This window comes from Echinococcus granulosus (assembly GCF_000524195.1).
Source record: "Echinococcus granulosus chromosome Unknown EG_S00139, whole genome shotgun sequence".
NCBI lineage: Eukaryota > Metazoa > Platyhelminthes > Cestoda > Cyclophyllidea > Taeniidae > Echinococcus > Echinococcus granulosus.
Window position 1 is genome coordinate 49,219 of NW_020170519.1, and position 12,589 is coordinate 61,807.

At 42.3% G+C, this 12,589-nt stretch overlaps 2 protein-coding genes across 2 annotated transcripts; one reads left to right on the top strand and one right to left on the bottom strand. All coding sequences in view use genetic code 11, as the record gives it.

Annotated features, from left to right (window-relative positions):
* Window positions 1–501: 501 nt before the first annotated feature.
* EGR_09245 (hypothetical protein) lies at window positions 502–7,493 on the bottom strand (the record flags this gene model as incomplete). Its single annotated transcript, XM_024498494.1, has 2 exons — window positions 502–704; window positions 7,376–7,493. The coding sequence occupies 2 exons, from the start codon at window positions 7,491–7,493 to the stop codon at window positions 502–504; spliced, it is 321 nt and encodes a 106-aa protein (XP_024347084.1).
* Window positions 7,494–9,558: 2,065 nt separating this feature from the next.
* On the top strand, window positions 9,559–12,480 carry EGR_09246 (hypothetical protein; the record flags this gene model as incomplete). Its single annotated transcript, XM_024498495.1, has 2 exons — window positions 9,559–9,818; window positions 12,378–12,480. The coding sequence occupies 2 exons, from the start codon at window positions 9,559–9,561 to the stop codon at window positions 12,478–12,480; spliced, it is 363 nt and encodes a 120-aa protein (XP_024347085.1).
* Window positions 12,481–12,589: the final 109 nt, after the last annotated feature.

Below are 12,589 nucleotides of genomic sequence, written 5' to 3' on the forward strand. Positions count from 1 at the left end.
CCTTGAAGGGCCAGTGCTTCATATCACTCTGCACTGCCTTATCGTCAAAACCGCGTCCAATCAGACGCTTTGCATCGAACACCGTATTGGTGGGGTTCGCGTCAGCCTGGGCCTTTGCGGCTTCACCGATGAGTCGTTCCTTATCCGTAAAGGCAACATAACTTGGCGTTGTGCGGCTACCCTGATTGTTGGCTATGATCTCCACCCTGTCGTGTTCGAAAACACCAATGCAGGAGAAGGTCGTTCCTAGATCAATGCCAATAGCAGGACCTGTTGACATGGCTTCGTGTGGGGTACAAGTGCCAAAGCGTTGTGTCGAATAATGATGACCACCACGACTGCTGCAACCTTTTATATCAACTGCAGCTGATCCTGACTAACCTATCCTTGGTGAGCGCTAACTGCTAGAATTCTTCATCCAATCAGGAGGTGCCACAGTTCCATGTATCGCCTCATTAAATGGCTAATGCGCACTCGAAAGTGATGCCGCACAATGTAGCTTCAGGCTTGAATCCGCCTGTAGGTGAGGGCTGACGTGAGCAGTGGTGTCGGGTCCACACTGAGGTGCGGGCGATAGAAATGCAGCAGTGCAGAAGTGCCAACTTTGTTTTCGAGGGCCCCTTTGTCACACCCGAATCGAGTGGAGCCACCCATGGTCTGATGAAAGGTAGGAGTGGGTACTAGCCCAGTCGCCTCTTGATTGGCTGAACAAAACCGCGCGTTAGGAGTACTTACGTTAGCAGTCGTCTCATTCAATTGCCAATGGATTTGATTAAGGTGATGAAGTAGAGCACCGGGCAAATTTACATGTCATCGCAATGTTTGTGCCGGAGTAAAGGCAACGGGAAAGTAGGGGAGCGAGAGCGAAATTGGAAGTGGTTTGGTAGACACATTGGTGGAGGGGAACAGAGAAGTACCTGACAAAATAATTTATAGTAAAAATAAAAATAATAAAAATAATTAAAGTTGATAGAGCATCTGTGCAGTTATGACTGGCGTCTCCTTTACAGTACTGCCTTTGATGGGCAGTGGCATAGATGTTTGCTTCTACTACAGTCTGCAACTTGCAAACCAAACCTTTTCCCTTCATTCGGCCTGCAAAACACGAAGCTACGAAACTGTGCAGTGTGATTGACTAAGTTGGAGAATGTATGCTTCCACCCACTTGAATGATGCAAGTTGCGAAAACGGTGTGAGCTTACTGGTAAAAGCATATGTGGATGAAGTGGTGGTGAATTACATTAATTCTAATGGGAAAATTAACCTCGCAACTGAGACGTGTCCTCATATTCCACCTTTGTCAAGGGCAAATTTAGCCGTACTAGACCCTCACCATTTTCAGATGGCCATGATTTGTGAGATCTACACCACTAATGCTCACCCAGACGAAGGCAACAAGAAAATGTGAATTGGAGTGTTGAGAAAACTGAAGACGTTCTCACGCAGCAATTGCCGCACATTGATGTCAAAGGCTTCTCCCTTACACCCAAATAGGGCGATGCCACTCGAGGACTGATGAAAGGTACAAGTGAGTACCAGAGGAGTTGCGTGTTGATTGGCTAATGGGAGTTAAGCCTTTGCAGTCTGTGCGTCAGCTGTCGTCGCTTCCAAATGCCATTGCGCTTGATTTAGTGAACGATTTCGGACACATAGAAGGGAGCACCAAATATTCACAAGACATTGCAATATTTCAGGTGTTAACACCTACATCACATTTTGTGGCTCCATGAGTAATTTGTTCCCAAGTCTATAATTGTGCACAAATATCTCGCCATTCATTTTTTTGTCCTTTTGACACAGTAACAAAGGAGGCGCCTGTGCTCTTAAACTTAGTCGAGCTATTCTAAGTAAAAGTGGACATGTGTAAATGCCAACCCTAGACGGGATCAACGTAGTTCATCTTTAAAACAACAGCTCAAATTCACATACTTTTTGTATTGTAGTAAAAAAACGTTCTTTTGCATAAAAGTGGCATGCCGATTTTACTTACTTGTAATAATGCAATACGTAGAGGAAAGGAGCAAGCGGAGGAAGTTCGACTGCGACACCACAAATGTGCATGTGGGACATCATTTGAAAACATGGGAGGCAATACTTGCCTCATCATACACCCACCCAGCTATTAATGGTATTCGATGCCAGTGGTGAAGTTGCTTACCAATTTCACATCATCCTTTGTGCTACTGTCACTAGAGAACAATGCACAGATTGCACACGGGCGGGGAACGGTTTGTTGGAAACCAACTGGCGAGTATAAAATGGGACTTGAGGCTCGACACAGACAGCATGGATTTGTAGAATGCATTGCCAATGATGTTTAAAACTTCTTCTTCCTTCGGTGTCACGAAGGAGGACATTAAGTTACCTAATCAAAATTAATTACCTCCATGGATTTATATAATGACTCTCATCTATGCCTGAGATCAAATGACCAAATTTCGCTCTCACTTTTGTCGTGCTGACTCAGCGAATCCCATCTCATCCATTTCATACCCCAATCGAGACGGCTTATCCATAAAATTTTACTAGCAAAACGCGCTAAGGCACACCATCCCAGCCCTAATGGTGCAGTACAAATTCCCCGTGTGAACACAGCCCAATCATTGAATATCCCATTATCCTTTAAGCAAAGCTAAAACACTTTGGTTAAATGTATTTAGAGCGTGATCTTTACAAGTTTGCCAACAACACCCGATGTCAATCAATGATGGTAGTTTTTACGTGGTGCTGCTTAACCATTAATCCATCTAGATTTTGCTTAACTAGTAAAGAGGTGGAGAAGATATCTGCAGCTCACCTAACTCTCATTTTTTAAAAGTACAACAGATTGCTCAGCACAAACTACTTCAAATGGTTCACGACTAGTGTCACTAATTCTATGGTGGAATTTCCGCAGATCAGAGAACTAGGGCAATTACCAAAGGTAGATATCATTTTTTTAACCATCTGCTAGGAAATCTTGCAGTTTATCTTACTCGTGGCACACATTCTTCCTCTTTCGCTATGAGGTTTATCATCCTAAGCCTTGCCTGGTCATTTAATGAAACGTCGCTATTGATGCCTCTGCATTCTCATTTTTTGGTTGGACGCTTGTCAGGATCCAAGCACAAGGAGAAGGCGCAAAGGTGAAGGGAAACACAAGTACCATTTCTGTTTAAAATATGATTAGGGCTGTTAAAGCGATATCCAGATAATCATCCTCTAGCTGACGGTCTCTTTACCTTTCTTATTCACTCTGAATTCCCGATAAACAAGATATTCACCTCATTTTTAACAAATGGTGCATTAGTGATGAATTTCAAGTACTACAACCTACTGACAAATGCTTACATTCTACAAACACTGGGAGTTGAGATTTCCTGTCAGACAAGTAGACTGTAAGTAAGGCTCATTCACTGTAATAAACACGACGAAGTCAACACGGCCTGGGCAGAACTGACAGTTCCACTTTTTTGATTTTACACTTCCTCGCAAAGATGAGTAAATGTGCCCTCGACATTATTTTTAAAGTGAGGCATAAATTCGCGATGATTTATTACTAATTACATCTTTGTTTCACAAAATCTTGTTCTACCACGAAAGTAAATAGCGCATCTTATGTTACTACCTCATTGTGGTCCTGGGCCGCGGTAGCATTAGTAAAATAATACAAAAACAAGTGCTATACTTGTGCACTTCTTGGCTAAGATGGAAGGAAGTAAAACGGTTCCCTATTCCTCATCTCCATATTTACTCTGCCTATACCCGGATGGAGTTTTTCGATGCTCTATTTGATGATAGAAAACCTCATGATCAAAGGCCACATAGAGCAGGCTGCTAGAGAATAAAAGGGAGGAAAAAGCTGTTTAGAGTAGTGGCTTGTTTTACAGACAGCAAAAATAGGTGTTGAAGTGTGGAACCAGTTCGCACCAAGATTTTATGGTAATGATAGCTCACTAATACACAAAGTAAAATAAATCAGGAAGGTTTGTGCAGTTATTCGACTACAAGTCATAATATATGCATCTCTCTACATGCAGAAACATCCTTTGGCAAACAATGCGATGATATCTTCCTGATGTTTATTCTTAGTGTGTGAGTGTGATTACAAGATGGTACTAAGCACACTTTTAAGATCAGCCGGTAAGACCAGTGAAATTGGAAGCAACAATATGTGGATGAAAATCAGACATCGTTATTAAAGTTCAGTGGTGGTAAATGTATCAACATCTTAAATTTATTGAACATTCAATTGTAAAAATGACTGGTAAAGATAGACATTAAATGGTTGAACAAACGACAAGAAAAAAGAAGGCTTAGATGTTAAGTTTCCCATTTTTATTACAAGACTACCAACTGTAATCGGGTGGAAAAAAGCTTTAAGATACCACCAAAATTGCTATTTTGAAAAGGCGAAAATATGAGCATTTACGAAGATCATGCAATATGTGAATGTTTACGGCGGCACCTACAACCCCCTCTGTAATCCAATCAGACAGCGTATACTCCTAAATTATGAACACGTAAACTGGATACTACTCGCCATATGTAGAGTAGTAAATTAAATTCGCTTCTGCATCATCATCAACTGTTGATTTATAAGGCAGCAGCATATTTTTACGCCCTTTTCCTAAGCCATAGTGAACGATTATGTAGAACTTGTCAACATATTTGAGTCTTTGAAGTGGACACTAGACCAATCCAACATGCCGTGTGATGCAACATGCCGCAAGATGGCTGCGAGTTTGAATTTCATAAAAGACTGTATGTAAAAGGTGATCAGAAGAAACACCCTCAGGCTTTCTTTTATTCTGTGTATGAATTTTGCGCAAAGTACATAAACACAAGATGGTAGCATAATGAGGCAGACGCGGACTTGATTTAGTAAAGAGAAAGGGGTGTGATGATATGGTGACAGTATTAGAAGTATTTAGGCGCACCCACCCACCCACCCGTAAACTTACACGGTCAATGCTGGTGAAGCAGGCTTCAACATGACGCTGTTCACATGGAAGCTGAATAGAACGGCTTACTTTGAAAAAATATTTTTTAGTTCATGCAATTATGACACAGGGTATGGGAATGAAGAGGGGATAGATTGCTATTTGGGAAACAGCAAAGAAGCTGCTAAAGTCTACTTTCTACGTTACCTTTTGATCCTTGCGTGAAGTTTTGGCTGTGGAGGAGTCAATGGAAGAGAAGTAATGCGAAGACGGTGATGAAGTGTATGAGAAGAGAGAGAGCAAGGTGGAAATGAGGACAGAAAGTGGACAGGAGTAAGTAAAGGAGGAGCAGCAGTAGAAGAAGTGATTGTCAATGTTAGTGAGTATTTCATTGCAACTCCAATTTATTCATTAACGGCTCATCGGCAGTAGTGTTGATCTAAAAGAATATCCATTTGATTCAGCACGTTGCATGATGGGAGGCCTGTCTGTTAACTACATGGCGACTTCATCGTACAGTCTTCAACCTTCATACTCATCAAAACTACTTCTTCGGCTATTTCCCAAACCATTATTGACCTTCTTCTTCTCTCATTCCTTCTTCCGTCTTTCATCTTTCACTTTTTTGCTTAATTTTACAAAACAATTTAATTCTCATAGATCTCTACACTTCAAACCCTTTTTGTTATTTCTCTTTCCCAACCCTCTCTATGTCACAAATGCGCCCGCGCATCAAAGGTGAAACTACCTTTTAAAAAGAGGAAATCTGATCAGTGCACTATTGCTTGCTCGATTTACTTCCTTATATGCACGTCGTTTTGCTCACCTCCTTTACAAAGTCATATAGTTTTCACTCATTCGCTGGGTATGCTCTTAGATTCGACGATCGACAAGCCAACCACATCCTGATTTGGATAACTGAATACGATTTACCTGCACCCATTACTCCACCTACCTGTTTTTCGCCGCCATAAATACTATATGACAGTCAACGGGACAAAATGGCATTTCATCCAGGCATCACTTAGATTTCTCAAGGTGGCTGTCAACTGTAAGTGTGTTTTACTAAGTAGTTTTCTCACTCCCATTGTACAAAGCCACACATTTTGCTAGCTCGTAGATTTATCCTAAAAGAAATCCCATCCAAGAGATCGCTGCTTGAACCTAGTGGGAAACCTACGATCACAACCACATCTACGCACACTCACACCTCTGGGTGTCGACCTCGGTTGACGCTGATCCACCTAGCCTCGCAGTTCCATCCCTAACCGATGAGGGTGTTGTCGACCTCACTGGAGCACTGCATCTCGGCGTACTCTCAAACATAGGTGAGTGAGTTAATCCAAAGTCTAGCAGAGTCCATTTTTCCTTATTTCCCAACTCAATTCACATTATAGGAGTCGCATTACCTTAGCTTCAAATCTACCTCCTGCTCACACCTTTATGCTGCCACAGCCGGTTCAAAATCACCTACCTGGGTGTGGGGTAAGCAGCACAATTGAGACGCTGAGACGTTTCAGCTCGAGACTGGAGATTTAGAGTTTAGGTCATAAGACGCTATAGTCGATGCAATGTGTAACAGTAGATTTGCGGCGTCGATGGTCTAACCATACAAACCACCAAAAACAAGGTTGATATGGTAATCATTCAGGCAATGGAGCAGTGTCATACGTCTTTAAGGTACCTTTTAATGTCTTGGGGCTAATAGCAGTAGTAGTGGTATCATTTCGCACTTTCCATCAGCTTGATCTCGGCAACAAAGTAAGATCCCCCAATACTTTCCATACATCATCGCAATCTTTTGATGTTCCCTCTTATTTACTCCTCTAGGGCCCAAATTTCAAACAGAACTTGAAAGAAATTACACAGGAGGTCTATGAAGACAACTGTTTTTGGTATCCGCGGAGTTGAGGGCACAGTGACGTCTGTGCGATCGCAAGGGCAATCTATTTGCTAAGTATAATCGTCGCTGGAACTAGAGTCGCTTTCGCTCCATGGCCACTCGTCCAACTCCAGCTGCATTTTCTCCTTCCTTTCACAGGTGTAACCCTCAGTGCCACGTTTCGCTTCCCCTCGTCTCCCCTGCACTTGTCTTGGTTTAGCTCTTCTTGCTTTACGTCGTTCTGCCTAGGGATGTGCCTCTCCTTTACTACAGTTTTCCACATTTTTACTCATTGCGCACAATCCATGATATGTAAGTTTACACTGTGATGTACACCCATTTTCATGAGTTATTCATAAGTGCACATTACGCCGATAGATGATAAATAAGGTAGACAAATAGAAAGATGCAAGGAAGAAAGACAGACAGATGAGTGGATAGACCGAGAGATACACATATTGAAGGAAACTGCAAGGAGCTTAGGTAGAGGTAGAGTGAGTTGCAGTTTTAAGGAAATTAAGATTAAGGAACGTTGAAATGCGGAGAAAGGGGAGGTGAAGAAGCGCCTCACTAATAGCGGTTAGGGTTTTTGACTTCTCCTCAGTCGCTAGTGAGACCAATCGTCGCAGTCCGTACACATCCACCGCAACTTTTCGTGCATGCGGCTGAATGGACTGGGGAGCGGCCATACGAAAGAGAGGGAATCTTCATCGACTTCTAGTATACCGATAAGCTGGTTAGTCAGTTAGTTATTTGAGAGTGCTCAGCTGCGCATTAACGAACTTCAGCACAGCCGAAATCGTCTGTGATGCATTTACAACCAGTCAGTGGGCTGCATTTGCATCCATCACCCACCATCAATATACGACTTTTGTCTGTGTAAGTAGATGGACAGATGAATGATCAGATGAACAAAGGTGCGAGCGAATAGCGAGCACTCTGCACTGCCTTCAGACACTACAGAATATTACTGCTACGAGACTACTTTTTAATTCCACTTTTTGGATCCGTCACAATTTAGCAAAGGGCTCCATTAAAGGAGTGAAACCGAATGCCAATGTAGGAATGGTGTTATAAAATTGTTGGGTGATGCACTCATATTCCGCAGCTGATTCGTCAAGTTAAGCAAAAGGCGCACTCTAGAACTGCTTTTCTGCTTGTTAAATGGTGCTGTTAATGGTGGAGAGAGAGAGAGAACATGTGCAATGATACGATTTTACGGCACATTAGAGTGAGAAAAAGATACTCCTCAGCAATCACGATGCAAGATGTTTTGTGACCGTACGTAAGTAACCTACGTTTAAAGAGTGATACTTTGCAATGGACATCAAACGTGGCAGTGGTCGCTACGGTATCAAGTGGCAACAACTAGTCATCATAAGGAAAGAACAGAGAGGAATGTGTGTGGAAAGATAGCGTCTCAATGCTGTTGCCACAGCTATTGCTATCAAGAAATCCGAAAATTCCACCCTGACAAGAATTTTTAGCGTCGGTGTAGACTCTAGAGCCGTGTTAATGAGGTCACTTAGATCTAATTGTCATCCCAGTTGAAAAAGGAAGCGAAGGCTGTAAGTGAGAAAGTATTAACTGGGTCTCAGAAGTGTCCATCGTTCGGAATGTATTAATATGACAAGCATTTCCTTTTTCTTTGTACTACGCAGAAAGACTTTGGCTACCGTAAAAGAAAAACGGAACCCGAAAGTGATAATATTTGCCCATAGTTAAGAAGTGAGTACCCCAGTACAAGCGTAATCGCAATTATGACCTCACCATTACCCAAATAAGAGACCCGGCTACTCTGTGGGTGGACGCAAAATCAAGCGTCACAAAGCACAAAAACTTTTTTACTCCTATGCACGCAGACGCCAGCCCGCTCACTAGCGCAACAAGCAACCTCTAGCAATATCAATCCACTTCCTGTGTGCAAGGGAGGGAATGAATACTGTTGCTTATTTTTCCTTGCAAAAAGTGGTAATCTCCAAAGGCAGGTTAGCTGAGGATGTTATAATGCTCTCTGTAGACCAATTATGTAGTGTTTAAACTGCTAGCATATAATTGGTTGGACAGCCATTAAATTCGCCCGCATGCACTTCCGATTGGACATATAGCGCTATTTCCGCCCCATTGGTCGGTGGTGAATATGTATGCTGAGTTTTTGCTGTCAGTAAACAGTTTACAATCCAGTGGTATCTTAGACTTCCCGGACTTAATAGGAATCGCTGCTGAGAAATCAGTTCAAGTAAGTTCTCGATTGTTAAGATTTTTTGTTAGCAATATGGGCAACTTCTTGATAAGATTTTCGAGCTCATGTGCAACTATTCACGTGTTCACTATTCTTATTTTAATTACTGCTTCGTTGTCGGCACTTTTCCGATAAACACTAGCTGAGTCAAATTGTCATTATCATGTCATTACCAATGTTATCTCTGGTTTCTTCATTTTAACCCTATTTACAAGTTTTATTGGCTGCAGCACCTTAGATGAAGGCTTGGCAGTGAGGGAACCGAAGTCTCCTCTCATAGTAACAGATATCTTTGGCAAATATCCACTTCTCCATCACTATTGGCAGTCTAGTACTACCCATTGTGGTAGTGGGTAAAGTGAGGGAGGGAGAGAAGAGGGAAGGGATGCATAGTCACTACAGGAATAGAGACCTCGGTTCGAGTGCATCGGGGATCCGTTTATTAGTGATAATTTATTTTGTTCACAATGAACCTGCTGTAGCTGGCCTGAAGAGCGAATAGTTGAGGGATTATGTTTGATATGCACTTTTCAACTTCACGCTCTTTCGATTGTCATCCACCATGTAATCAGGTGTTCATTCTTCCACCACTTAGTTCGTTATCTCATCCTGTCACATTGTCTATCCGTCCATTCAGGCATCCATACAGCACTCTACTAACTTGGCTATTCAATCAAAAACTCCTTTTTTGCGCTTCACAAGATAATCGGCATTTAAGTCATGTATTCGGGAAGATCAACTGTTGCCCTGATTTTGCTTTTAACCTTCAAAGGTAACTCAAATCACAGGAATGCCTTGAAATATAGATTTAGTTGTTGCAGTTCACTCCTGCGCTCAGTTCTAGGTAATAAATATTACATCCGTCGCACTATTAAAAAATGGCTGATTAACTCTATTCTTCTTATCGTGAATGAGCTTAGTGTTGCGCGCTTTTTACTGCAGGCGAGATTTATCATTACGAATGGGCACTTCTACTACGGAAGCTCTTATACAAGAGAAGCAAAAAGCAGGTTTTCCTCCTAATAAGGCACCAATATTACCCATACAGTTGAATGGATTGCTGGTAGTTCTCACGGGAAAATCGCCAAAGATGTAAGAACGAGCAAAATTACTCCGCTGGCCCTTTTACTTTTTGGAGACCACAAATTTAGGTGCGTATATCAAAATGTTTCAATGAATGTGTGTGGCCAATTTTTGTTTTCGAAGCAGCAGAGTGTTGAATATCACGTAACATAGTAGATCACATGTAAATGCTTAAACGCAGACTCTTTTTACGTTCATTTCTCCCTGCGATTGGGAAGTCTTGCTTTGCTCTGCTGATAGGCATGTTTAGGAGGAGAATTCAAGGCCTGATGGAAGGCCTGAACACTTTTTTTCTAGAAGGTTCTCTAAGGCACACGATTTTTATTTCTTTCTATGTATGGAGACCACTTCGCGAAATCTATTGGCAGGGGTACTGTGAAAGTCACTTCTCAACCTGAACCATAGCGGCGTAAGCCGTCCGCATGATCACAATGAAGTATTATTGGTCACGGCATCTTCACAAGTTGCGTGAGTCGCATCGACCACAAATGGACTTGTACCTGTATGCGCAGAATGAATGGGAAAGGGGAAATGGTGGGGTGAGGTGTCGACTTCGCAAATGGGTAAACAAGCAGCACCACCCACAGTTAGCTCTGACTTGCAAAATACACAGACACATGAATGTATTCATCTTCTCTTCTGAATTGGCAAGAGGTCACAGACGTGGGCACGTGTTTTGCAATGACGCGGCCTCCCATCCCATTTATAACGCGTTTCTGGACCTCTGTCTATTAAATTTGGCTAGTGGTGAACCTGGGGGGAGGCACAGTTGCTACTCAGGAGTCTACGGAAATAAGAAGTCCCTTGATTAGTAAGATTCTGTGGATAAGGTTCATTTTCTCAGATATCCCTATTCCTGCACCTTAGATTTAGGTGTTCCCTCTTTAACCAATCTCTTCTCCACCGTGCTGCATGCGGTCAGCTAAACCCACTAACTAATCTTCGTTATTGATAGTGAAGTAAAATGCATGCAATGACAATTGACTTAGGTATAAATATCTTGGAAGCTTGTACCACGTGCTTGTGTTTGGTGATTGTACCACTAAATCGTGAAAATTGTCACCACGAATATTTGTTCCAACTGTGCTGCTCTTCGGTCCATTCAAGAATCAGTCTCTAGCTCTAGAATAACCGAATATTTGTTGCAAGGCTTTGCTATTGTCTGTTTACAGTGCTCATTTACCTTTAGATAACCGAGTGAGGTGAACGAGCGCATGATAAATATTCAAAAGGTAACATTGCTCTCAGAGAAGATCAGACAGCCGAAACAGATCATCATTCCTCCAGTCCACTCCAATGAAGTACCTCTCCAGCTCAACACTCTGTTCTAACTTACCCGTGTCCGCTCTGGTGCTCCATGTATTGTCTTTTTCGGAATGCCCAAGCTCCAGACTAGGGATACCATTTACCCTGAGAACAATAACCAGAGCACATCTGCTGGGGGTCCACAAAAAGCTATCCTTACAGCTCAAGCAGAGGCCGTCTTTTATTCATCAACTTGGTTGATTCTGAATATTCCACTTTGGACTGATCCGACATTGCGCTGCAAGGAAGTTTTAGAGTTAGTGCGTTCTCAGATGAGGAAGCGAGTTTTTTTCTTTTGGGCATGCCCAACCGGATCCTCGACGCATTGTCAACGCAAATATACCATAAGGCGTTTAGGTCAGACTGGATGACTTTTTGGAAGGATAAATGGGCCTGAGTTAATTTGACATTCTCTGTCGAGATCTCTCGACAGAGAATATCTTCGTCATCAGGCCCGAGCTTCTAGGCTGTGAACGCTATGCCACTGTGTTCGCTTTATAGTCTTCTGCAAGTACCATTCGTCCAGAAGAAGTTGCATTACTACATGCATTTCCGTGGATGTACCATCACTGCTGTCTCACATTGAGACATGTTTATCACTTTCAATGATAACATTGTTAGTTTGGCTTCCCACAAGCATCTCGTAAGTATTAAACGCATTGGTTAAAGTTACGGAAAATGGAGCTGTTTGTTTTAGGAACTGACGAGTTTGTGTGTTGGATACATGGATACGTGACGTCCACGTCTTCTGCGTACTAGCAAGATGTAAATTACGATTTTGTCTACTGTTACCGTGACTGCTGCTGCTGCTGCGGCGGAGCGGTCTGTTGGCACACTTCGAATTATGTGTAGCACGTGTATTGCGTTTGCGCGGACTTAACTAGAAGTACCAGTGTGTCGGATCGTTGTATGAATTCTTATTTTGTGTGTGCAATATATTTAGGCGTTTAGGTCTTCTTTCAGCTTCTATGCAGTTAGTTTGTAATAATAATTACAAGAGGCAAAGCAGAGTCATGCAAATGTATTCAAGAGCATTTTTGTTTTAATCTACTGCCATTTTATGTGCATTAAGTGCCCCAGACGTTTCCTCTGCCGCAATGATCACACCAGTCACATGGAAAAGGTGCATTAAATCGCCAAGAAATTCCAATAGCT